Below are 27,055 nucleotides of genomic sequence, written 5' to 3' on the forward strand. Positions count from 1 at the left end.
AGAGTATTGATAAGGAAATGATGGAGGAGTGATAAAAAGAAAGCCATTGTTAGAATTAAACATGTTGAGAAAAGTTACTGTGGTGAAACTAAAAGAAAATTACCACTTTAAATCAGCATGTAAAGCACAATGTTTGGCATTTCTGGTCAGAGTTTATGGGAAGATGGATGGAGCTTAAAGACAGTCCACTAATGGAAGAAAATCTGTTAGAGGTTGCAATAGTCTTGAGACTGGGGCAGAGGTTCACCTTCCAGCAGAAAAATGACTCTAAAAGTACAATCAGAGCTCCATTAGAATGGTTAATAGTCTAGTCAAAGTCCAGACCTAAATCTACTTGAGGGCTCATGGTGAAAGTACATAATTTCTTTCCATGGAGGCTCTCTATACAATACGACTGAACCAGTGCCTTTATTGTAAACACTGTAAGGGCAAAAAAATCAGTCTGTAGATGTGGAAAGCAGGCAAAGCCAAACCCCCAAAATGACTTCCAGCTAAACTTGCGGGGAAATATAAAAATGCATTCCACTCTTTTCAGATTTGTTTTTGAACAGCTTTTGAAATCAGACATCTTGTTTTTCTTCAACTTCAAATTAAAGAAGTTAATGTCTGACGGTCTATCAGATAAAATCCAAAGTAAACACGTTACATTTTGTGGCTGCAATGTAACACGTTGAAAGAAAATCCAATAGTAGCAAATATTTCTGCGACGCACAGTAGATTATTTCTGTGAGTTCTTATCTGACCTTTCAGACGTGACTCTGATCCGTTCGTCATTTGATGAGTGGAATCTGTCGTCTTTCTCTCTGAAGTACTCTTCTATGCATTGCTCCTCAAAGTCATGAACTTTCTTCAGCTCATCCTCAGTGATGAATAGCTCTGTGAAATAAAAAACAAACAACAACAACAAAAGGGAACAATGTAAATTTCATACTAGTACCAAAACACCAACAGGATAGGTATGAAATGATGAAAAAACGAGTTTAAAACAAATTACAAATTTGAATGCTGAACACTCTGCTGTTTACACTCAGTTTTAAGACTTGGTTTAATGTTCATCTTCCACTCACTCAATCCATAGTCCCTCTCGTCGTCGTCATGCTTGCGCCAGCGGCAGCATAGATGCTTTAGGACCATTGTTATGTGGCTGAAGATGATGAGGGGTGGAGGAAGGACCGGCCGCTCGTGGAATGTCATGATTAGCTGGTAGCGCTGGAACTTCCACACCTGGTTAGAGATGGACTTTACCTCAAAAAATGTGTTGCTGCGAATAACGAAACACAAACAAAAGATTAGCCATGACCGGTTTACAGATGTGACAATAATCTGTCGTCAAAGATGCTGCATTTAATGTTGACCAGCACATAAACTAGCATAAACTTGACCATTTACAGTTTGGGTGACATAACAGTCTGGGCTTTTTTTTAAAGATGGGATGCCTATAAAACACACATACAGTATTTTGATTCAAGAATCGACATGTGTTTCCTTATCTATGACTTGATTTAAGGTTTTAAAGGTCAAAATATATGCAGAACATAATTGCTAGAAGTCTTCAACACATTTTAGACATAGTTCTTGGAAGATATTTAAGCTTTCCTCCTCACCTCTACAGTGAGTTTTCCAGCACCAACCACAACATTTCATGTTTCAATTTGAGGCTTTAGCAAGATTATTACAGAATCAGACATAGTTCTGCTGAAAACCCAGTTGTTTTTGATTTTAGATAAAGTTAAAGATGTTTTGAGCTCCTTCTTTCATAACTGTATTTCGCTTGTACAGTGCACCAGTACAATGGAGCAACTATCATAAAGTGTCCCTGGTTTAAAAAGACTCAAAAATGACTTCTTCAATTATACTTTTTCTTATTGTGTGCAAACAGCTTATACGGATACAAATACTTTTACATGGTACAGTAGTAAAAATCAAAGGTTTACATACTTAAACACTGCTATGAGTAGGTTGACAAGCAGTATGTTGGCCACCAGCAGGTAGCAAGCCATGATTGCAGGTACAATCCAAGCACCAGTCTTACATGGCGGCAGAGTCACCACCACCCCGTCCTCTGTGGTTATATTCTGGCCGCAGGGAGCTGCACAGTGCCACAAAATGAACAAACACACACTTTGATACAAGGCAAATTAAAAAAAAATATATATACATAGATTTTCATTGATCCATCTTTTCATGGATATCTTGGATGCATGTTTGATAAAAAAATAAATAAATAATAATACATGCAGACGCATAAATTAAACCAAAAATAAAAATGAAATCAAAAGTTAAGATGCATATTAAAGAAAATAATGCCCTAGCATATATTACACTCTAATGAGTGGAAACAGCAAAATTAAAGACAAACAGGTCTAAAGTATCAAACAAAGTACATACAGATACTCTGCAAACAAACAAGAAGCATACTTTATTTTCATGCTTCTTTTATTGAGAAAGGAATTGGAAAGAGCAAATATCATAATGGCAAGTGCTCATGTACGGAAATGGAAAAATAAAAATAAAAATCCACAGAACAACACATTTATCATGTGTTGTCCCCGTTTTTGTTTTCAATATATTTAAACGTACGTTTAAAATATATTGCCACATGTGAGAGCCATAACTTCATTCCACAATGGTTGATTGCTCTGAGATCTATCTGACACATATTTAGGAAACAATGTATGTTTTTCCATCCATGATGGTTCAGTTGCTGTGGCTGATCTAGGCAACATTCAGCATTTGTCCTTGGTTTGTTTGCCTTGGAGATTCAGTGTGGTCATGCTCATCATTTCTCGGTGCTCAATTTCTTCACACAATGTAGCCCAAAGACAGAGAACTGAAGTAATTTCTTTCTTTTTTTTTTTTTTTTTTTTTTTTTTTAGCGTCAACAAATTTTGGACACAAAAACTCTGACAACTGAACCACGTGAAAAAACAGATTACAGATGATGGAGGGTGAATAATAACTATGTCCTGACATGGATGTGCCCTTCATTCAAATGTAATGTAATGCTTTTAGTAAGGTTTGGAGATCAGTCACACAAAATGTTGGGTTTAGTCGGTGAAATATTTCAGCAGTGGCGCTACTGCTCCGTTGAGAAGCTGAGCTGTTGTTGAAGTAATATGATCAGTGTGGAATGTGGTATAATCACGGTCAATTCTCCAAATTTAAAGAAATTTAGAAATAACCAACAAAAATCGAGGAAAGAGGCATCAAGGAAATATCAAGTATTTCATGGTTTCTCTTGATGCGGCAGCTGACCAAAAGCAAAGACCGAAGACAGGTAAAAACATCTGGAACGTTCTGCTGCCCTCTGAGCGACCATTGCCAAAACTAGTGGGACTAAAGTTGCTTACAGGGTATAGCCTTAGGTCAAGCTACTAGCTCTTCTCTTCAAATATTTGAATCAGAATCAGTTTTTCTTGGACTGGTTGGTCAAAGTAGTGGTTTAGTAGCTGACCTGAGATACCGTCACAGTGGCAACTTTAGCCTTACAGCAAGAAAACACATGCATACTTTTTTTTTCTTTCTCAAGTGCCCTCTAGTGGTGGGACTTTGCATGACATGGTGGTAACGCGAGGATGACGAAGGAAAGGTGGGATAGGTAAATGTGGTTAAACTGAGGTCTATATGTATAGATTTACTGGAATTTTGAGTGGTCTGGGCAATGTGGGATAGACCACTACTACGCCAGGTTCCGTGCGTTCGTAAGTAATTTTCGACCAGCCAGAGTTTTTCATTCAGCCTTTGCTGTACCTTCTTACTATCTGAAACAAAGAATGGAAACATTATTTCAGATCTCTTCTCTTTGGGCCACTCCTCACATTCCGTACACACCTTTATATACAGTACTATACAAATAGACAACAGAACAGCACACAGACACTCTTCCTGAAATACGCTTCCAAAATGCCTCTCAAGTCAGAACGTTACAAAAGAATTCAGAGACAAAAAAAGAAAAAAGTCCTGATAAACTGTGAAATCTTATTATATGGTGAACAACTTGTCTAGAATTACTCCTACAACAATGATGGGATTTGTCCTATTTACCGCACCTTGCAAATATAAGTACTTCCCTTGAACTTTTTCCACATTTTGTAACATGATGGCAGCAAACTTCAGTATTTTTTATTGGCAAGTTATATAGGTCAATCCATATAGGTGCATGTGAAACAATTAAATATTTAGATTAGATTTTATTTTAAGTGCTTGTTTCATAAAGAAAACCTGAATTAAATGGATTTACTACACAGAGAGCAAAACGTTTTGATGACAATGGCTTACAGGCAAATCGAAGATGGAAATTGTTACTATTTCTATCTTCAGGTATGGACTGAAAAGTGTGTTTAAGACTTGAGATAATATTTTATTACCTAAATGCTTCAAATTTCTTCACTCTTACATCTCTGGTATGTTCTTTGGTCTCATGATGCTTTTCTGATGTTCTCTAACAAACCTCTGATACCTTCACAGGCATCTTACATTAAATAACACACAATTAGACTTTAACCTTCCTATACTGAATGAAAAATGTAATCCATGCAACATTTTTCCTTCACTTTTCAAGTTTGTGGCTTTTTTCTTGATAAAATGTGAAAAAGTTCAAGAAGATGGAAAATGTTTTCAATAAATGTTTGTCTCATATGTATATATATATACATATATATATTTAAAAGCACAATCCTTGAGCTATACAGAATGCCAGATTTTGTCAAGGTTTATCTTCTTTGCTCAGGAAGTCAGGAATTATCTTTCTCCGAATTCAAAATGAATTTTCTCCACTAGCTGACGCCCAAAACTTACGGTCAATCTGGTCGGCAAAGACCTCCCCATAGATCATCCAGTAAGGCATGAAGAAGATGTTTCTGGCCAACATCCACGACGGGTCTTCGTTAGGATTGAGGATGGCCTGGCGTGCCACCCCAAAACTCATGAGCACTACCAACATGATGATGACAAAATACATCATGTCGATCATCTGACAGAGGGAGGGAGAGAGGAAGGGGAACGGTCAAGACATGGTTGTATTTTCTACTTTTTCATGCTTAAAACATGTACATTAATATTAACATATCTAATGCATTGAAAAGACATAGATTCTGAGCTATTTCCATATTGGTAAAACAATGTAAAGGATAAAAATGTCTTAATACAAATATTATATCTTCATTGAATTCTCATCTTCAGAAGCACATCTTTTCTTTTGTGTGCATTTATTTAAAATCCCATATTGAGAATTAATGTTTTTAGCAAAATTACAAGTGCAACACCTTCTTGGTACCCTGTCACCATTTTGTCCATTTTGCACAACTATTTTTGGCAGCATGAGACTTATTCCTGCAAACATATTTCCTCTTACGGGACAATGAGCTGAGACAGATATGTCCAGTGCCTTAGGAAAACCAACCATATACACATCCCCTTTTAAGTCCCTGACTCACCTTCACTGCTTGTTGACAGAAAGCCTAATCTTAGTGCAAAGCACTTACGATTACAGTCCCAGCAGTATTTAGAAAAGTCCCCATGTTTATGTTGTTACTGTTTGTAGGTGAGAGCTATGGAGCCTCGGAGATAATAAGATCCCACTCTTTGTTGCATTTCTCTGTCGGTGAGAAGTGGAAATATTTCTACCTCGCTCCACTTTCTACTCATAATTTGAACAAGATCAAATTGGATTTCCTTTGGATCTTCATGCAACCTTGTCAGGCACATTTCCAGCTGTTTTATTTTAATTGAACTGTCTGATGTGTATACTCCAGACATTCTTGTGATATTACTTTTATTCCCCAAGAAAATAGCAAGCCATTAATTTAGTATTGTTATTAAAATAGCAAGCCATTATTACTATGTTTACATGATGTTTAGATATTCTGGTGAGCTAGTCAAAAGCAAAGCAAACATGTGCATTGGTTTTCGTGGCACAAAGCGTGAAAAATCATTCCCCCGCCCCTCTAATTACGTAAATATGTCCAAATTAAAGGTTGGATTTTATAAAAATATGTATTTCACACATTTAAAACAGAATATGAGCTTCAATAAAAGTTTGATTTAATATACATGATCATATTTGTAAAATCAATTAGATGACAGTTATTTAACAATTTCACACTTGAGCCGCTTAAAAAGGAATGTTTTTTCTCTGTGTAAGGAATGAACATGAAGTTATGTAAAACATTTTTAAAAACAAAAATATAATACAGTTTTTTTTAGAGAAACAGTTGGTTTTTTTTGTTTTTACCTTTTGCTCTAAGTATAATTTCATCTCCTCACTTACTCTGACAGGAAACCAGCTTATGAAGCTGAAGGAACCCATTACCCAACGCCTTGACAGGATCATTTAATGCAAATCCAAATCTCCTTTTCTACCTACCAGCTAATTATCATATCAAAGACTTTAAGTTCACCAGTACACAGCTTGCGTCAGAAGCAGTCAAGCGTCAGATAGTTACTGATTTAGATCTGTGTGCGTAAATCTGAGGCTCTGATCTTGAACTTGTTGAGATCAAACAAACAAGTTAAGAGTCTCGGGGGTTCTCTTTGAACTGGTTTAGAAATTATATACTTGCGATCATGACTAAACAGATGTCAAGGAAGAATTTATTACGAGGAGAAAATAACGATAAAGACAGGAGGCAAAGGAAGTAAACTCCGCTCCCCCCCAGTCTCCTCTCACCATCTTGCCAATCATCATCACGTAGGGCCCCAGGTACTTGTTGACTCCGAAGATGTCGAGCAGCCGGATGTACCAGTAGATGATGTTGACGCAGTAGATGACCCGCCCGTAGCTCATGAGCGGTGGCTCCTGGAGGCGCAGGACCATACCGACGGAGAAGATGAGGATGGCCATGAGGTCAGTGATGTTCCAGTACTCTTGCAGCCACACCTTTACCTTCTGCAGCAACTTCCCCGGCTCTGACATCAGGATCTAGAAAATGGCACAGACATACGGTCGCTGAGCACCGGTAATGAGTCGGATTCATAAACACTGAAGCTGAGAAGCAGAATGGTGAAAATAAATGAACTGAAAAAGTGACAGAAATAGGAGAGTAGAAATGCATTCCATCATGATCACCATAAGAGGGCAGTATGGGCTCACCAATCAGAGAATTTGACATCTGAGGAAGCACATACAGTGTAGCTGAAAATTATGTGACACAATGATTTATACATTTCATACACTTACTTTAAAAAAAAAGGTACAGAGTGGGGCAGAACTTATTATATGGCCACAATGTGTTTTTTTCTGTTTACTCGTTTTTTTTTGTTTTTTTTTTTGTGTCAGTTCTGGTTCTTGCTTTCATCTTCATCATCATCCTCCTCCCCTTTAGCTTTGCTTTGATGCGCTTTTTTTAAAATCTCCCTTTTACAGATCCATCACTGATTTTCTTATGCATTATGAACTATTTCATGAAACAGACATAACCCTTGAATCTCCTCTCTGCCACTGTTGAAGCTAATTGAAAGTGTAGGTGCTTTGTGAGTTGCACGTTGCTTATCCTGTATATCTCAATGTATTGTGTCACAATCATGATCTATTACCTCTCTCATCTTTTCAATGCCATTGGTGAAAATGTAAGCAATGACAATCCACTCCTGAGGAGAAGGCCACAGATCCATCTTGACCAGGACAATGTAGTTAAACAACATCAGGTACCCCACATATGCCATCTGCATAAAAACACATGAAGAAGAAAAATAATGAGTGGCGTCACATTTTGGTGACATGCCTGTTTTTTCATCTAAATGTAAGCACAACACATGAAATCCAAAATACAACCGCATTGCATTTATTGAAAAAGATAAGAAGAAGGGGCAGCACTGTTACTTTAAAAGGGGTAGTTCAGGGTTAAAAACAATTAATATGCGACTTAAAAAGAATAACTCCCCGATAAAGTGATCACAGAGGCTGATCTAATGGCCATTCTGAGGGAGACAAAACTAGAGATGCACTGACACTGTCCAGTTTTAAGATTAAATATCTCCTTTTGATGATTGGCAGGTTGGAAGACAAAAATCTGATCTTTTCTTTTTCCAGTCAGGGAACAAACATACATAAGTCATAACTGTTCATTTTTCTACAGTGATGTGTTGCCTGTTTATACAAATGGCCACAGTTTGGAAATAAATGTAACAGCAAAATGAATTTATTACAGAAAATGGTTGTTCTGTTTTTATACTAAATTCTGTCTGTCTTAGGAAATGCACATGTACATGACTGATGTAGTGCTACGTATATTAATAGTGCTAATTGGTACTATTAATTGTTCAAGACCGCTTAAAATGTGAACTCCCTAATCATACTGCATTTGCTTTAAAATAATAGCAAAATCCTGTTGATCTTTAGAGTCCTAGTATAATTATCAATCTCAAAAGAATGGCTTTCTAATGATTTTGTATCGTGACAATACATGATTAAGCAATTCAAGACATAGCAGTAAATCAGCTCATTTTCCTCTAAATGTAAGGCTGGGCTAATACAAAACGTGTTGTTACTGTAGCAATGTGAATTTCCTAAATTCAGGTCTGTTGTTGGCAATAAAAACTTCTTAAATTGGTTTATAAGATAAAAAGTTAAATAGACTGAAAATCTATCATCGACCTTTAGCTGTCAATGTGATCCTTCTCAGAAATAACGACATGAAATATATCTGTATAATATTTGTGCACATTTTTATTTGTGTGTTGAAGGCTGGATTTATTTTTAATCAGCGTCCTACACTTTTCTATATTAAAACATTCAGCAGCGTTTAAGTTCTGATGAACAGCAAAACCTTTAGCATATTCAGAAAGCAAATTAAAGCAATAATAATAATGGAAATAGGAGCAGCTCATTCATTAGCTGCAAGTCAAGCATAGCAATGATGCAAGTCAGTGAGGAGATTGTAATATTGGGTGTCAGAGACTTTTCTCATTAAATCCCACATGCATGAAAAACGTTGAGCCCGATTTATAAAACCATGGCAGCGCTCCATAGCTGGTGACAAGTAAGAATAAAAATTGTATAATAAGTTGAGGATCAAATTCTGAGAGAACAACCAACCATCTGCTCCATAAGCACAATACATCAGACATACTGTGCAATGTTCCTCTTTAAAGTTGCAGTAGATAACTTTTATAAAGACGTCGTGTTTTGTTTTTACATACTTATTAAAACTGTCACCATGTCCTGACAGTATGACGTTAAGTCAGAAAATATCATATGATACAAAAATCAAGCTTCCCTTGCCTCCTCCCTGTGGTCCTACTGCCATCTAAAGAAACACACAGCTCCCAGCCAGAAGCTCTGAATCAGAGTCAGGAGCAGTGTCTCGGCACTGGCAATCATGCCCGTGTATGCACTGCCCATATCCTCCCCCACACAGCGTGCACAAGCTAAAGATTTCCAGTTTGCTGCAACTGTGCTGAAGGCGGACAAACGACTTACAGTGACAGGAAAATGTTTATCCGCTCTTATCAGTGGCCACGGTAACTAGACTAAGGATCAAGTTACATACTGCAGATTTAACATCAATTATAGAAAGGAGAGGTTGGGGAAGGGCAAGAGTGAAGGAAAAAAAATAAGAAAAAAAAGTAGAGTTGAAATATTTTGTTAGCACAAATAAAAAGTAAAAACCTCTGCTGGCCCTAATGAGATGTTTCAATTGAAGGAGCAAATTGAATGCATTCAAGTGTGGGGAAACCAACGACCAGCTCGTATTATTCACTTCCTCGCAGGCAGAAACGCCACCAAACAGACGTTGCGCACCAAATTTAAGGGCAACAAAAGGAGCAAAATCTTGATGGATGCTGCTCATGTTGTTGCCATTACTATCTAAAGATAAATTAAATGTTGACTTTATGCGCGGGTTACCGGAACCTTTACGTCAGAACATCACAGTAGGTTTAAACATGTATTTGTGCAGTTTCACAGTAAGTAATCTCATTTTCCTCCTTCCTTCTCTTTTTCTTTTCTCAGCCTGCCGCTTTCAGGAGTCTCCCACTTCTCACTTAACTTTAGCACCTCAGTAACGACACTGTGGAGCCGGGGCCTAATGACAACAGAGGCTGTGCGTGAAAGTAGACATTAATGGCCAAAAAAAAAAACTGCGGCTGCATAGTCAGCAGAAACAATTTCCACAGCAGAATGTGGGAGGCGTTGCTGAAGCCGACACTGACCGTATGAAACCAGAACTTGACAATTGGAGCGTTGTAGAACTCGTATATCTTGCGTCCCATGGGGATAAGGCGGTGGCGGCTCTGAACCTCCTCAACATCCTTCTTTCTGGATGTCTCTGTGGTTACCTTACCCAGCATCGCCTGGGCGAGCGTGAAGCCCACACGGAGCGAGTGAGGGGCGGGGGAGGGAAAGGTGTGAGGATTTCAGGAAAGAAGAGTGTGGGAAGGAAGGGAGTGTGGCGGATGGAAACGCAGAGGAGATGCAGAATGACGATAAGAGAGGAGGACGAGTATTGGAAGGGGAGAAGGTGGAAAAAGGGAAGGGTTGGGTAAAAGAAATAAAAAAAAAAAGTGGAGAAAAGGGTTACATCATGAGCAACAGCAGCTTTTTTTTTTTTTTTTTTTAATAATGTAATCAAAGAAGCAAGCGCAGGCAATGCCGTCATTCCAAAAATGTGAAATGTCTGTGTGAGGTGGAGTTCGAGTGAAGGCTGATACTGTAACACGGTATGACGAGGACACAGACACTCATGGATTGTGTCTCAGACAACAATTAGGAGGCAGGAGACAGACAACGAGATAGAGACAGGAAGAGGACAGAGTGAGAGGAGGAAAAAGATAAGACATAGATATCTCATATCAATCTGTGACACAGTTTTTAAATCCATGAGAGAGGGTTCGGAGCCCATTGTTTTTTTTTTAATGGGTCATGGTCTTAATGTAAAAGCGACACCATTTCTCCGAGGGAGCTTATCCACAGAATTGTATTGTAAATTTGAAAGGAGCTAAAATATACAGGGTCAGCCAGACGTTTACATGCACGTCTTAAGGATACGAATGTCATGATCATTTAAACCTCCTAATGATTTATTGATATGTTTTTGGATGGTAACTCAACAAGTTTGTGGTCAATGCAGATTTTTTTTCTATCAACCCACAAAGAGTGAAAATATATACATGCTGGCTGAAATGTAAACAAACACACCACGTCATATTTGCTTAAGCCGTCAACAGGAATCCGCTCCCCAGGTTTTCTGAACATCTGAGATTATTTCCTGTCATCAGATGGTTAAAACCTGGACAAAAGCTTCTGAGTTGATAAAGCGGCCTATATTTATTTACATTTATGTACAGCTGTGTATTGTATGTTTTGCTAAATAATCTTTATGCCTTGGAGAAAGAATGATTAAAGTGAGACTCAAAAATTACTATGAAGTCCATGATAATGATGAGTGTATGAAAACGTCTGACTAACACTGTATGTTTGAGGGCTGGCCCAGGTTTTAACATCGTAAGCTAGTGCTAAACATTTATTTATTTATTTTTTTTTAAATCAGCCTGACATCAAAGAAAATGTGTCTACATGTAAGTACACGGGGACGTGTTCATCTTCCAAATGTGTGAAACGTCGTTTTATCCCAGGCACACACTCGCTGAAATTTTGGCGGGAACAGATATAGGTGCCCGTGTGAAAGTCACACCATGCCTTTACTGCAATCAACATGCTCTGTACTCATTCAAGATGTCACGCAAGCACTGAAACTCATTGCAGAGTAGCTCATCTAAAACATCTGAGGATACAGCAATACAATCTCCCTCTGTGGTGAAGCAGTTGGTGTATGAATCTGTCTGCGATTCATAAGGATCTGAAGGTGTGTTTGAGCAGTCAGAAGCCAGGGCAACAACAAATGGATCGTAACAATGCATTCTCTGGCATTGGAAACGTGTTTTTTTTTGTTTTTTTTGTTACTTGTTTTGTTTTATACCAGAGTGCCTCGGGGCCTTCAAGTAAGTGTTACAAGCCCAGTTTTGTAAGCATTTGCGCTGGCTTGCTGGCTGGCTTAAGCTGTATGCAGATGGAAAGTATGTACAGTGGCGCCGAAGACGTACGATTTCAGTTGAGTCACTTCTTGAGATAATGACTTGATCCAGTTTGGGGGATTGAAACGACTTTTCTAATCCCGAGTCTTCGCTTGGAAGAAAACAAACTGGATCAGGGAATCATCACCAGACGAACTGAAACAGAACGGATCCTATTCCTGCTGTACATCCATGTCTATGCAGATGGACCAACTCTTCCACTGTGAGCTGGGAGAATGCACTCAGACTCTGCATGATTAAAGCCCTGCAGCATCCAGCAGATACAGTTATATAATGCAAAAGCCTGGGCCTCCCATGCTCAGCAGCTGACATGCTGAGAGGTGCGCTGCAGCAAACCATCACTGATGGGAGAGAGTGGGGGGCAGCAATCGGCTGGCATTCAGTACTGTACCTCAATCAGACCTACGTTTGGAGGGAAAAGAGAGGGTAAAGAGAGAAAGAGCAAGAGAGACAAGGAGGATTTACAGGATAAAAGTGAGAAAAAAAATAGAAAAGCAAAGAAGGAGTGTGGAAGAGAACAAGAAAGAAGGAGAGGAAAAGAAGGAGAGAGAGCGAGGAACACACACGAGGGAACCCACAGTCGGCGACAGACTGAGACGCTACAACTCCACACCAAGTCTTTGCTAAGACGACGAGAAACAGGAAAGGCCAGTTTTTACTGGAACTGTCCAGCTGGCCAGAATAGAGAAACGAGTAAGTGTGTGGGAAGCGCTGTGTGCACATGTTTGCTCTTTTCTCGTTGTGGATAATCGGAACAAAACTAAAAACTGCATCCACAAGAGATATTTAGAAAAGGCACACAGAATGCGGACCGTGATCGGTTCTGGATCCAAATAAAGTGTGTGTGTGTGCGTGTCCGTGTGTGTTGTCTTGTTTGATTATGTGTATAATTTCTGAGATGCGGGGCTGAGGTGGGTTCTCTCACCACAGAGTTGTACTGCGTCTCACAGTAAGATCTTACTGTGAACTCCATGTCCTCCTCCTCTTTTTCCTTGACCGGTTTCTCTGGCTCCTCCTCTTCCTTCTCCTGCAGGTACGTGTCCTGATCCTGCGGCATGTAGGACATCTCATCCTTGTTTTTGAACTCTAGACTCAGGATGGACGGTGGGAGAAGGAGGCCTAAGATCACCTGATTGACAGGCAAAATGAAAGGAAATGAGATGATATGGATTTGACAACAGCAACATGCTGAATGTGCGGTGTGTACCAGTATGTTGTCAAGCGCTATGTCACCTAATTTTGTTGCGGTTTATTGGAATTCAATGTGACGATTATAAAACCCTTATTTCAGAGAGCCAGCATGGTTACTGTTCTACGGGTCAATGAGAGCAACACCTGCATCAGATAGAAGTGGTACAAACGTGCTGCTCTCAAAATCAGAGCAGCAAAGTCTTGGCAAGAAGGGCTTACAGTCGATCACTGCGGGAAGGAGAGCAAGATGTATAACACCATAATCAAGTGTGCTCTTAGCTGTTAGCAGCTGCATACACCTGCAAACATTTATGATAATTTCCCATAGTTTAATGGGAAATCCAATGACTGCGGTGTCAACAAAACAGATCGTCAATGTAGCATTAGTTAAAGGAATATGGGCTGGTACTAGTGAAATATTTATCAGTAACTCTTCACAAAAAAGGGATTCTTTTTTCTGTTGTCCCATCAACGGGTCAAAGGTGAAGACCAAACCTGTCCGACTTATTCAAGCGTAAAGAAAGATTTGCATTACTTGTTGCAAGTCGCAGTCGTTTTGGGGAGTAATTTGAGAACAAGAGTGTTGAGGATGGCTGCCCCTGCATCTAATACAGCTAAACCATATGCCGACTTATTGTTTTGACGTTGTTATTTTATCGTAAACTCCCAGGGCCATAAAATCTTGTTTGTTGCACTTGTGGTTGCCTCCTTTGTCTTTCTGCTCCGGTGAGTTTGTCTCGGCAGAGCACTCTCTCACTTCCTCCAGCAAACGACAACAAATATTTACTGAACTGCAAATCTGTCCTGCTCAAAAAAAAAAAAAAAAAAAGGCCAGCACACCAGTCCGTTCCATTGTCCCACACTTCATTCACCATGTAAAGGAGCATAACGCCACACTTCAGAAAATCCTGAGGCAAACCTTTTTTGCGTAGTACACAGCTGTCGAATTTACTTAATTACATTTTTATATAATCTGTTATACTTGTCATTACTTAAAATTCTAATATGGCTAAGTTAAACAATACTTTGACTGGCCAAGTCAAAGTCCTAACTTTTCTCCAAGAGAAATGTACAAACTGTACATGCTCCATATTTGCAGGCTATGCTAATTATTAAATGCTGTGACGGTCACACGTGATGCATCAGGGTAAACTAAATATCTGCACCCGTCATCCTACCTTCAGGCCTGAGTTCTTGCGCATGCGGAGACGCCCCATCCACATGTCGGTCAGCAGCATCTGACTGCAGGTATGGGCGATGAAATCTCGATGTTTGGCTGCTACCGCCAGCTGCAGACAGGTGGCGTTGCTCCAGTTTTTCAGCTCATATGTCAGCAGCTTCATTGCCATCTGCTCATCCTGTTTATAGGACTGGTCTAGGAGCTCCACAGCGAGCTGGCCAAACTCTCTGTGAAACGTCGTGGAAAACGTAAAAAGAGAAAATGATTTACTTTCCTGGAATATCAAAATTAAACCCGTCAGGTAACACGCTGACATCACAGACATTACATTAGACATGAGACCTTGTGAAGATGCTGGCTGAAGATGGTAAGACAAGGTCATTATTAACAGTGAAATGTGTCTTGAATCAACATGGGCTGAAAGCCCCGTCAGTGAGGAGGAAGCAATTTTTTACAAAAGAAACGTAAAAAACAGATAACAGTTTTCAAATGACACAGGGACAAAGATCTTCATTATCTGAGTCATGTCCTGCAGTCTGAAGCAATATCTGAGGTCATCAGCCACCGGGAAGTTAAAGCTGTTGGGCAAATGGGTCCTCTAAATGGACAATAACCCGAAACACACAAGTGGTTATCAAAGGCGTGTGTCTTTTTCGTTGTATGTAAACTTCTAGTTTCTACTGTACACATTACTAGCAATAGAAAACCACAACGCATTTTCTTATCGGTAAGCGGGAACATGACCAAACATCACCCGTCTTCTATGGCTTTTGGTGCCCAACAGGAGCGATATTAAAACATTGTTGCTTGTTTTAAAATCTCTCAGTGGGCCCTCGTAATATTGCACTGATGGGCTAATCCGGTCAGGACTCTTAGATTGACAAATCAACTACTTGTAGAAATCGTCAAAACTGGTTAAAAAAACAGAGGCAATGAAGTCTGTAGAGGGGCAGCCCTGACGCTCTGGAACAGCCTGACATGACACATTGGAGCTGTCTGGACCCCTCCACTCTTAAAACGTGAGCGATTCTCCTTGACTTTCAAATCAAGTTAAGCTGCTCTCCCTCCCGCTTTATTTCACTGTATTTTTCTAGTATGTGCTTAGCTATAAGTGATATGGTAACTTTAAAGCTTGCTATTCTGCATAATACATAAACAAAAGCAAATATTATTAAAAAAAATTTGAAAAATGTGCCTTAATACTTCTATTTATTTGCACGAGCAAGAAGATGTTCACGTTCTAAAACGCTCACATTGCTGCCAATTTAAGGCTTTGCCAAACTATTACTCCCAATGTCACAGGTGAACAAGTAACACGGTTCAGCTATGTTGCATGAACAGACGAGGGATTTCCTTCTTTGAGAATACTTTCCAAACGACTCACATGATGTGATCTTAAGTAACAGGTGAATACCGCAGCATTCTTTAAACAGGTTGTGTGGAACATCTTGAGAAGCGAGGAAGCGGTGCAGAAAAAAAAGAAGGCACGTTTTCAAATGCATTGTAAAAAAAAAGATCATCCCCTGAGTCTGTGCAAACTCATACACACACAAAGACCTTCAAAAGCACTCCGAAAAATGTGAATAACACATGGGAGATTAAAATTCTAAGCTTCCAGAAAGAAACCAAACAGGAAGTGCAGTCAGTGGAGTTAGCTAATGTGAGGCTGAGCTGTGTTTGCAACTTAAACATTTTCCTTGATTTATGATATATCCATAGTTCTTATCATCACTTACACTACCTTAATTTGAGTGTATTTCTTTCAATAACATGATGCGTGTGCAAGGCACATCCAATAGGGATCTAAAATGGCTGCGGTGCAGCAGAGAAGGTTCATTTCAGTATGCGTGCATCCATCTGTGTCAGTGTGTGAATTCTCTACCAAATCCCCAACTGGATCCCTGCAAGTTCTTTCAAATTCATGTCACCCACCTGGAGTTGTGGTTGAGTTCTTGGGAGATGTCGTCCACCATGTCGTTTTCAGATGCTTCGTGTGCCATAGCCTTGCACAGCTTACACGCAACCAGGGCCTTGGCCATGGCTTCCTCCCCATGCTGCCAAAAGAACAGCGCCATCTTCTGGCGCTTCATGAGCACAGCCCACACCATGAGCTCATGGAAGGGGAAGGGGAAGTGGTTTATCTCGGGGTCATCCAAATCGATGTCCACCTCTTCCTCTCGCTTACGTGTCGTCTTCTGCCGGCCTCTCCGGATTGGCATGTCATCCTGATAGAAAGAAGTCAAGAGTATTATTTTATACTTTTTCTTACATTAAGTATAAGGTGGCTGAGTGTTTTTTTATTATTATTATTATTTTGGTGTTTAGAAGACTGTAAACTGAAAAAAAACATCTAGTAGATTTTTTTTGACCAAAATATTGCAGCTCTCCCTGATGTCCCTATACAGATTTCCATTGAATTATTTTTACAGTAAGCTAAGTTTTTCCTTTGAAAGCTTGTGGAGCACAAAACTCACATTGAGTTAATTAAACTATTTTACGAAATAGCATTTGGCACATTTTACAAGTAGTATTTGAAGGTGGTGTGAGAGAAACAGTCAAGGAAAATGAGTGGATTACAACCTTCAAAGATCAATACTCACCTCCATCCCCAGCAGCTTCAGTGCCTTGGGCTACAAAAGTGACAAAAACACATTTAGATTAAATCCTGCAGATTGTATTTTCAGTGCAATACAATAAGACACAACTTACAAATTTAAATGGGTTTCAGTTTAAGAATTGTCTAAACCCATACCAAGGGATTGCATTTTGGGTTCATACTATTACATATTTGAGGAAATATCGTCCTATTTTACATGCTTTACAGCAAAGTGCCTTTACAGTACAGAGTATCTGTCAAAAAGCAGGACATGTATAAATTATGCATTCATTCGCTACCATCTCGTCGGTAAAAATAGCTCGTGTTTCATTTGGGAATTGCAATATCTATTTGGAAGCTTTGTTGTTACTTTACATGTACTTGTGTGATGGCACATTCAGTTCATCCAGCGAACCGCAATGAAACTAGAACTGACTCTCTATTATCTTTAGTTCTTGTCCTGCTTCTTTGCTCCCATGGTATCTGCGCCTGTGTAACCACCTTACTATTTCCATCTTGTAGCATGACGTGGTAGAAACCAAGCCTCTGAAACTTACAGTACAGTGACAAAGAAAAGAAAAACATCTAAAAAACTTCATTCATGTTTTGGGTCAGCAAATGGTGGGATTACAAAATCGCATGACAAAATTAGTATTAAGGCTGCGGTGGATTTCAACAAATTAATGTTCACAGAACACTTAAAAAAAACTACAGTGACAGGCAAAATTATCTCTATCCATGTTATTACAGTAAACCACAAACTTCAATATACTCTTTTTTGTTTCAGTGTTATAGACCACTGCACAGAAATGTAATTATGTGGAAGAGGGAGCATGCAAAAGCCTAATCTTCACAAATATGCGTCTAAAAAGTGTGGTGTCCATTTGTACTCAGCCCTGTTGCTGTAAAAGCTCAAAGTAAAAACTCAGCACGACCAGCTAAAGTCACCTAATTATTAACGTGTATCAATGTAGATATGAGCGCTGTCTTTAGCTGAGCGAAGAGAGCAACAGTAACTCTGCAGGAGCTGCAGCAACAGGTCAGGTGGGAGAGTCTGTAGAGTAATGCAGTCATCAAATCTGACTGGTACAGGAGACTGGCAAAAAGAAATACATTATTAATAAAAGGCTAGAAAATGGTAGTTTGAATCCTATCAGTGCACATCACCCTGAAGACGTTACTAAAACTAAAACTATGGGAATGTTAACATTTCCCCAGATAATGTTTAGACCTAAATCCAACCGTGTTCTTTCTTGCTCTCTGTCCAGAGTGAGAAAGAGCTTGAGCTATCTTTTTTTGTTTTTTAAAGGAAACTATTTCAGTATCTACTGGTATATAATTCGTTCCAATGTCCTCCTCCAAACAACTGACTCAGGTGTGTTGGATACAAATGTAAGTCACACTATTCACACTATTTTTGTAGTAGATAATTTTGAAAATTATACAAGACTTGTCATATTTTTTCACAATTATGCATTTCTCTCGGTTGACCTATCACGTAAAATTCAAATAAATCTTACTGAATTTTGTGATTTGAACGTGTTTTTTTTTTTTTTTTTTCTTTCTGAAAGGGACTGTAGAGTCAAAATGACCCAGCTAGGCTCACAGTTGTTCTCTGCCATGGAAGTGGCTGAGGGGAACAACAAGAAATATTCACACATTATGTCGAACCTCTTCAGGAAATTCACTTAGTGGAGTGTTTCTATCCCCCTGGAAGAAATGTGTTCACTGTACAGCAAGGATAATCGCTCATATCAACTGTGTACATTATTTATTCACACTGATGTTTCCCTGCTATAGGGAGAGGCAGACTGAGACCACGTGGGCAGAAGGAGTGACAGAACAACTGTGTCCCACTCACTGAGGAGGTCACGGGTTCAGGCCTGTACAGTTTCCTTAATGTACATCTGCTCACTCAGCTGTCTGATGGTGAATCACTCCTGTCTCTGTGGAGAAGTGCATATGCTGTTTGCAATGCTGAACCTTCAAGTGTGCAATCATGTCTGTAAAAGGCAGTTTGTGTCTAACAAACCTATTGTAATGTCAAGCATCTGTCAATGGACAGCTTCTCCAGTTGCGTCTCAGTTTTCCCATTTATACAAAAATGACTTGTTTTTCAATAAGGCATAAACCAAGAGGTCATCCCATATGTTGCGATATGTGCATAACGCAAATGTGGTTTTGTCGTATGAAAGCAGCTGTACATTTTGCTTTGTGACTGAAGCTCCTGGCATCTGGGTCCAAACGATACGTGCACTTTCAGTTACCTTAATCTTTTTTATTTCGCAATTGCTGTCTTAAAGAATTGCTCACATTTGCTCAGTTTTCTCAGGCACTCAATATAAACTGAACTGAATATGCTCAAAGATGCATACTCATTTGAGTCCACCGTTAAACAATACATAAACAGTTTGAGACACACCTGAGCGTAGTCCTGTTTGAACTACACCTGAGGCAATAATGAAACTGTTGAGGCAGAATGAGAAACAGAACACCATGTAACGGGCAGTGTGTGTGTGTGTGTGTGATGTAAAACAGGCAAGCCCTAAACATGAGTGTGATTTTAATAATCCCTTCCTTCACTTGGCTGTATGTTTCTGCGAGAGCCGTGATAAAGTGCTTATTTTGTACGATTTATGATAGTACTTGATAAAGAGACATCACTATGAATGGCTGATTTATGGCTTCTAGTGTATAATAACCATTTCTTTGTCTTTGGTGGACTGTGGCTCTGATTTTACAAAAGCACCCTGTGATTTTTCCACTCTCAAAATCACAGAGGGCATTTTGCACCCATCTAATTCACCAAAGGGAGATTTGCATCTCAAATTCTCCTGTCAAGCAAATATCTTATCGTTTAGTGTGCCTACGTTTACAATGAGCCGGCATGCACAGATTTAAAGTACAGGTGCCCATATTCCTCTGTACTCCTGTAAATTAGTGGAAGACTAAGAAACGAACAATTGCTCAGTACTGCTTGACGAATGCAGTTAATTTCAAACATTTGCTTTAATATATTTACGAAATAAAAAAAAATAAAGTTAAGAAATTAACTCGCTGCACTGTTGGTTTTACTAAAAGAAAGAAAACATTTTAATCATTTTTTCTCTTTCTTTTAAGTAAGTGGCATTGTAAGTTATCCTATTAGTGCATAAAGTTATGTTGCTATTTAAAAGAAAATATACAAATTTAATATAAAAATTTCCAATTCATAGCACCTCTTATTCAGCGGTTAAATGTTGTATTTTAATTTTTCTTTCAGTGGAGGTTATCCCTCAGTCTGGGACAAATAATCTAAAAAAAAAAAAATCAATTTTGTGGAGTTTAAATGTTACTTTTTCATTTATTTTGCTGCATCGTTTTTTTTTTGTTTTTTTTGTTATCATGACTCTACCCATAAGTCATGTTTTTCCTATCCATTCTCATGTTCAAATATTTAAAATGTACCCACTCATGCTAATAAACTACTTGCATCAGCAAATTAAAACGTTCTCTTCCAAGCACCCTCTGTGTTTTGAAGTTAATTAATAAACTATAATTTCATGCATGTTGCACTTGTAGGTAGAATCTGATCTTGAGGCTAATCAAACTGATATGGTCCACTTCCATTAATGACACTAGTGCTGCAGCCGATGAACCAGTTGGATGATAATGAAGCTAAGAATCAATTACGTACCCTTTTGGGCCCAAAGAGGTTATGGTATAGTGTTCTGAATCTCTTCCTGGTGTAGTTGCATCGATACGCCCCACCCATGAGGTATTCAATGACCAGTCCGATGTCGATGAGACTGATGCGGTAGTCCGGCGGCAGGTTTCCCTATAAACCAGAGCGTGTTAACAACCAACACCAAATGATTAACAAAGGCAGGGGAACCAGTGGGCAGAAATGAGCCACTGTCATACACACTCACAAACACAAAATCCATGTCAAATTGTTTGTGGCTACAAAGGAAAACGTGATCATCGGATTCACCTTGAAGTAGATCCAACTGAACCCTGGATATTCTCGCTTGGAAAGAACACACAATGTCAGTGAGTAAACCGCACGATAAGCAACAGCAGCGGAAATGAGGGACACAGAAACTCAGGCAGGATCTCTCTTCCAGTCTTTAGGAAAAGTCTGAGTCTCAACAAGACTTTGCCTCCGTTTGGCCACCATTTTGAAGGTCCGATTCGGTGTGAATGCCAATTTCAGCCTGAAGATTTTCAGAATGCGACTCTCCCGGCACACAAGATGTGGAAAAAGTTTGGAGCTATTTGACTTATAGTGCAATATCTGAGGGCAATCCCAATAAAAATAGACCCGAATTAGTTCTCGTAATTTTATTCAGAAGAGTAATGAGATCTTGTATGAGGTTAAATATTGTGTTGTAGGAAAAAAAAAAAAGGGCACTGCGACTCATTAGCCTGGAAGAGAGTTGCAGTAGGAGCATGGAGCTATATGCGGCTATTAAAGCTTGAGGGGAGAGTTAATGTTGAAACAGGAGTCCATTCATGTGAATCATGTCAATACTCTTTGCTCCTCATCATGCCATCAACCTCAACCTTAGACCCTGCGGTTGTTACACTGGCCCCCACTGCTCCTTGGAGACACACTGCTTGTCTGACATGTTTAAAATCAACTGTGACGCCACCGCTGCCCCTCTGGTTCTGCAACAGGGCTGGGAGAGCCAACAAGTCTTCTCACTTCAACTCTTTCATTTCTAATGTCCTTAAGTATGTGGAGTAAAAACACTAATTCAAGTGTTGTCTTTTGCAGACTTTCATGGAATAACAGCAAATGAGGAGCCTAAACAATAACATTTTGTCAGCTGTTTGAGTCGATTACCCTCAAATCGTCTTCGGTACAGAATCACTCAGTGAGCATCTATTTGACCAAGAGAAGAAACTGTGACATATTGTTTTAAGCTTCATGACTGCTAGCGACCACCGCTTTTTTACTTGCATGTGACTAATGTGTTTTTAATTTGTTACATTTAATTTAAGTCTCAGAAGTTTAATCTGACATTGAAAAACCTTTAGAAAATGCACATTTACTGTGGTTGTATGTATTCAGAAGAGAATTAACTTATGTGGTTAGGTAATAATCACTAATGAGAAAGTTACCTGAACCCCTAACCAAAAGAGAAAGCTAACCAACACATTTCTGGATTTTACACTTAACATGTTTAAATTGACCAGATTATCAAGGAAACTTTTAGTGTTTTTAAGAATCAACAAAATGACTCATTCAGAGTGTTTAGTTGAAATCATATTTGGCAGTATATATTTATCAGCATCATTTTTTTTTCTGTTTCCCCCTAAAGAATCTTAAACACATAAAAGTAATGTGTTTATTTTTAAACACTTTTTTTTTTATCAAGCACAGGATGTACCTTCTCTACATCCAGTTCTCCCATTGCATAATATGGGTTGTTGTCATGCATAGCAACTCAGTGAAAAAGCAGCAGAAGTTCAAAGAAATACTTTGAATGTCTTCTTTAATAAAGAATTTTTAAAAAGTAAAATAGAGTACCCAGTGAGCAAAATTCAGTTGAATAAAAAAAAAAAAAAGGATAGTGCATTGGCATCGTTTCCATGGATACGTCTCTCTCTATATGTGACTGAAACATGATTGAAGCTGATCTGGGCGAACCATGCCTTACATGTTCTCATTGAATACGCTAAATCCAGATGGGACACATGAAGGAAAATAGCATATAAGCTAAATAAAGGCTAGGAGCATATACAATAGTAAACAACTACAAAGAAAACAAAGATGTCCCCAGTGTTTGAAGGTATTGGGATGGACCAAGGAAAGAGTGAAAGAGATTTTTGCACAGTACTGCATGTGAGCCTCAGTTTTGGGACCAAACTTTTGTGTATGTTGGAAGCTAATTTTATTTGGCAGCCAGACTGAAGCCAATCTCCTTAATTATCCTTAATCTTGACTCAGACTTTTTAAAACGAGGCAGCTGAGTCTTTTTGCTTTTTAGTTCTCCTGAACAATTTGTCTGTCCTCTGATTGTGTTGGTTTAACTTGCCTTTCTTTGTCAGTGGTTATCGAGCCTCATATCGGCTGTGACTTTCTGTTACTCTTTCTACTGCTGAGATTTCCTTCATGAAAATAAGCCCACATCCACTCCAGAAACCTGCATGCCTGCTGCCTCACAGCTTTCTACTCAGTTTTAACGTGAAACTCGCACTTTGAAAAATATACATCTTCTGTTAGTACAGCGACGCAATCCTCTGAGAACAATGAGGAATAAAAGAGAACAGCAATGACACAGAGACCTCACCTGAGGGCAGTAGTTAAATCTAATTAGGAACATACTTAAAGCACAGTGACACACAAACACCCAGCTACACTGTTGAAAGTGCACACACATTTGCAGGAAAGCTATGCCCCGCACTAGAGGGCTGCATGATGAGAATAAAACATAATTGTATTAGTAATGTGGTCTCTCTTTTTTTCTTTTTTTACTCAGAAACATCAGCTCAGAGCTCTGCTTCAGACATTGTTTATCTCAAAGCATGTTCAAAATAAGCCCAAAACATGTTAACTGCTGAACATTTCTAAATAATAAAGGTGGTGCTGCTGTCTCCTGAATGTACAGCAAAGTTAAAACAGACAATTTTATCCAGGGAGATTTTCCTAAATGTGAAATAAAGCCTCTCTCTTTTGTGTCATTGCAAAAAAAATAAATAAATAAAGGAAAACACACTGAACCATTTTCCTACATTGATTCAACTGCTTCCAATAAAACATAAACAGCATCTACTGAGTTACTCTTGATCAGCACTCGGATCATAACCATTTTTTTTTCTCACTGTCTGAAATTAAATTAAACTGCACATTTCCTGTTTCAGGTCAGAAAGGATTACTCAGATTACTTATGTTTGCTAAACTCCACTCAAACATAGATGTTTGCATTCATTTCCTTACTGAAGTTGTTTTTTCATACTTTTCTCGGGTCGTATGTTTTAGGTTTCTTTCCACAAGCTTTTTACAACATCTTAAAATAGCCATTTTGAGATGTTGCTTCAATATTTCCACATGATATTTCTTTATGTATCATGTAAAGGCTGCCAGACCCTCCAGCAGTAAAACAGTTAAACATCATGATGCTGCCACATCAAACATCACAGTTGGAATGGTGTTTTCAGACTTCGAAGCTTCCCATTTCCCCCAAAGGTGGCCATTATGACTAAACACCAAATTTTTTGTACCATCAGTCCACAGGGTATTTCTCCAAAAATGTGAGTCTTTCTCTCTGAGTGCATTTACAAACCAAAATCTGGCTTTTCTATGTTACATTGGGATTAATGGCTTGTTTCTTGCTGAGGCCTTTCAGCTCATGCTGGTAAAATCTTTTAAGTATTATAATGCATTTGAAAGCCTCTTTTTGCAGTTGTTCTTGTTTTGGTGTGAGACAGACTTCTCTGAGCGGCATCATGGCTGAACATAGACATGCTGTTCAGTTCAGACTGTCCAGATGTGCCTACAATTAGTTGGTCTTAAGTCTACAGAACTATAAAATAATCATCAGGACCTTCCCAAATTATAGAGAGCTGTTTCATTCAAAAATGAATAAACAAATTAAATACTCTAAAATAAAATATATATATATATTTGATTAAATTAATATATGCACTCATGAAATCAAAAAAGAAGAAATATTCAGAGAATGATTACTTTGACAGGAAGCTTCTTGTTAGAGATTTCTCCCAAATAGTCTTGGATGGTTTTGTTATCAGACATTTTAAATCATTTTAATAAATTCAGAAAAATCCGAAATCTTGTGAAAATGTTAACGAACAAAATTGCAAGCATTTCCTTTTTAAATTACATTTTCAAACTTTTTGCAGCTAGTTATTATTTTTATTACGGCCTGAAATCATGTAAAGTAGCTTTTTTTTTTAATAATCTCATTAAAAAAATGAAATTATCATAAAGTATAAATAATACACCATACTTAAATAAACAAATAAATAAATAAATACAACTGAAATGTTATAATAAAAAAGAAATATATAAAATTTGTTTTGTTTTATCTCATGAGGACATTTATTCATTTAATAGAGTATGGATAACTGATTTATTAATAGCAGTACTTATTTATTTACTAATGATTGTTTTTCATGTTATTATTCATTTGTTCATTTCATTAATCTTGAATGAAACGCCAAATAGTTTGAAGACACACTCCTAAAGTATGTAATCTTCAAACTTTGAAGAAATAAATGAAAAAAAAAAATCTGTCCCATCCTAGCATTTAGCATATATTTAACACAAATCCGACTGACCTATGATAGAAAATATTGAGTCTGATGTAATATCAGTGATAAAATAAAGACGTGTCTTTTGTATGTAGAGTGTGTGTAAAGCGTATCTTTCCTCTACGTCCACCTTAGCTCCTGTGGCTTTAGCAATATGTGATGCTTGTGCCGTTTATTTACCGCAGTGGCTTGTGCCTTGAAAAACAGCAAACATTCTGAGTCATGAGGGTTGGAAAACGTGCAAAGCTCTACGCAGCCAAGGCAGTGCACAAAACCAGCTGAAAGAGAAAAGCTGGCCTCTATTTGATGGTAACAGCAGCTAGATCTACCAAATGTATCCACACACAAACATAGACATATACAACATATATACACACACACACACACACACCACAAAAAAGCAGAAGAACCTCTGTAGTCAAACATGTCCAGTGAACAACATTAGCATCCAGTGAGCCTGAGCAGCTACAGAGCTACTGAAACGGCAGTGACAGGCGTACCTTTTTGACATCTCTGACAAGGTGGTAAAGGGTGTTTGATGGTCCGTGTCGCTGTTAGAAAACAGAGGAAAAAGATGACGTGGCAAGAATTTGTAAAAAAAAAATTATATATATAAAAAAAAATAAAAAACAACTGTAGTGACACTATTTCATTTGTTCCTATTATCATACCGTGTTATACAGCTCCTCCAGTCTGGAAAGCGTGAGGAAGCGGTGCATGCTGACACCATTTTCAATCAGCAGCTTGACAAAGTCCACTCTGTCCAAAACCAGGGCATCCAGCATCGCCTGTTCCAGGGAACCCACCTACACAGAGAGAGGAGAACAAAAAAAAAAAAATCATCTGGTATGACATGATAAAACTGCATAAAGTGACTTATTTTTTTATTCTTTAAGTGAGTCATAGTGATCTTTTTTTGTTGTTGTTTTGTGATTCAAGTAAAGAATATTAAAAAATAAAAGCGGAGAACAGTTTTCATTTAAATACCGAACACTACGTGATTTAAAAACTTTAACGTCAACAGGAATTATCTGGAAGCACTTAGCATAGCTGAAGATTTTCATGCATTTATTGCTTCTTACAGGCCACTGCTGTCCGTAAATGAAGATCTGACTTCGTGCAATGTCCACTCTGTTCCACGCAAGAGCCAAACTCAGCTGGTCTGGGGCTGAAGCGTTGGCACCTGGGGTAGGAAACAACAGCATGGTCATAAGCATTTATCCTGATAAGGAAACAGATTGAGGAAAGAAGCATATTTTGTGGGTTATGTTGATATACTGTATGTATGTAGTCATGTCCAAATTTTCCCATATTAACAATAAACCGGGTGGGAAATCGTCTGATTTAGGTAGATGTCAAAGGTCACTAATGTCTGTTTTTGACATAGCATCTCATCCAGAGATACTATGAATCTATTTGGCAGCTTCTTTGATCAATGCCTTCTCATCTGGCCTGTCTGTTCAACTGGCTTGCAGTCATGCTCTATATTTTCAAATGATGGTTTGCAAAGTGTTTTTAAAAACTTTCAAAGCTTAGGACATTGCTTCCTATTATAATCCTACATTAAACTTCTCCTAAACCTTATTGCCTACTGACATCTCTTGTGAATACGATGATGTTTGTTCACTAGCAGATTTCAGAGGCATCCATGCTGAGGTTAGATAACACACAAATGGATACAGTGTATTAATTAGGTGACTTCTGAAGACAGATGGCTGCAATGGATTGAGAGTAAAGGAGGCTGAATAACGGTGCACTCTAACTTTTCATATGTTCTTTCATAAATCTTTTTTTTTTTT

The 27,055-nt window shown here is 38.4% G+C and overlaps 1 protein-coding gene across 16 annotated transcripts in view; it reads right to left on the reverse strand.

Annotated features, from left to right (window-relative positions):
* trpm3 (transient receptor potential cation channel, subfamily M, member 3) overlaps positions 1 to 27,055 on the reverse strand; it is a 141,700-nt gene that overhangs the window by 7,454 nt on the left and 107,191 nt on the right. For 2 of the 16 annotated variants that reach the window (XM_016677137.1, XM_016677157.1), the window contains exons 10-26: positions 26,339 to 26,439; positions 25,928 to 26,062; positions 25,757 to 25,807; positions 20,971 to 21,006; positions 20,674 to 20,814; positions 17,002 to 17,031; positions 16,334 to 16,626; positions 14,400 to 14,628; positions 12,992 to 13,159; positions 10,150 to 10,290; positions 7,534 to 7,662; positions 6,668 to 6,919; positions 4,798 to 4,972; positions 3,639 to 3,761; positions 1,939 to 2,089; positions 1,068 to 1,261; positions 744 to 876 (exon numbers count right to left, since the gene is read on the reverse strand). In XM_016677137.1, coding sequence (XP_016532623.1) covers positions 744 to 876; positions 1,068 to 1,261; positions 1,939 to 2,089; positions 3,639 to 3,761; positions 4,798 to 4,972; positions 6,668 to 6,919; positions 7,534 to 7,662; positions 10,150 to 10,290; positions 12,992 to 13,159; positions 14,400 to 14,628; positions 16,334 to 16,626; positions 17,002 to 17,031; positions 20,674 to 20,814; positions 20,971 to 21,006; positions 25,757 to 25,807; positions 25,928 to 26,062; positions 26,339 to 26,439 — 2,482 coding nt within the window. Of the gene's footprint in view, positions 1 to 743; positions 877 to 1,067; positions 1,262 to 1,938; positions 2,090 to 3,638; positions 3,762 to 4,784; positions 4,973 to 6,667; positions 6,920 to 7,533; positions 7,663 to 10,149; positions 10,291 to 12,955; positions 13,160 to 14,399; positions 14,629 to 16,333; positions 16,627 to 17,001; positions 17,032 to 20,673; positions 20,815 to 20,970; positions 21,007 to 25,756; positions 25,808 to 25,927; positions 26,063 to 26,338; positions 26,440 to 27,055 lie in introns of those variants that run through there. The other 14 variants (XM_016677130.1, XM_016677145.1, XM_016677138.1 and 11 more) reach the window with 8 other exon arrangements.

The sequence above is a fragment of the Poecilia formosa genome, unplaced genomic scaffold (genome assembly GCF_000485575.1).
Source record: "Poecilia formosa unplaced genomic scaffold, Poecilia_formosa-5.1.2 Scaffold5, whole genome shotgun sequence".
In the NCBI taxonomy this organism is placed as follows: Eukaryota; Metazoa; Chordata; class Actinopteri; order Cyprinodontiformes; family Poeciliidae; genus Poecilia; species Poecilia formosa.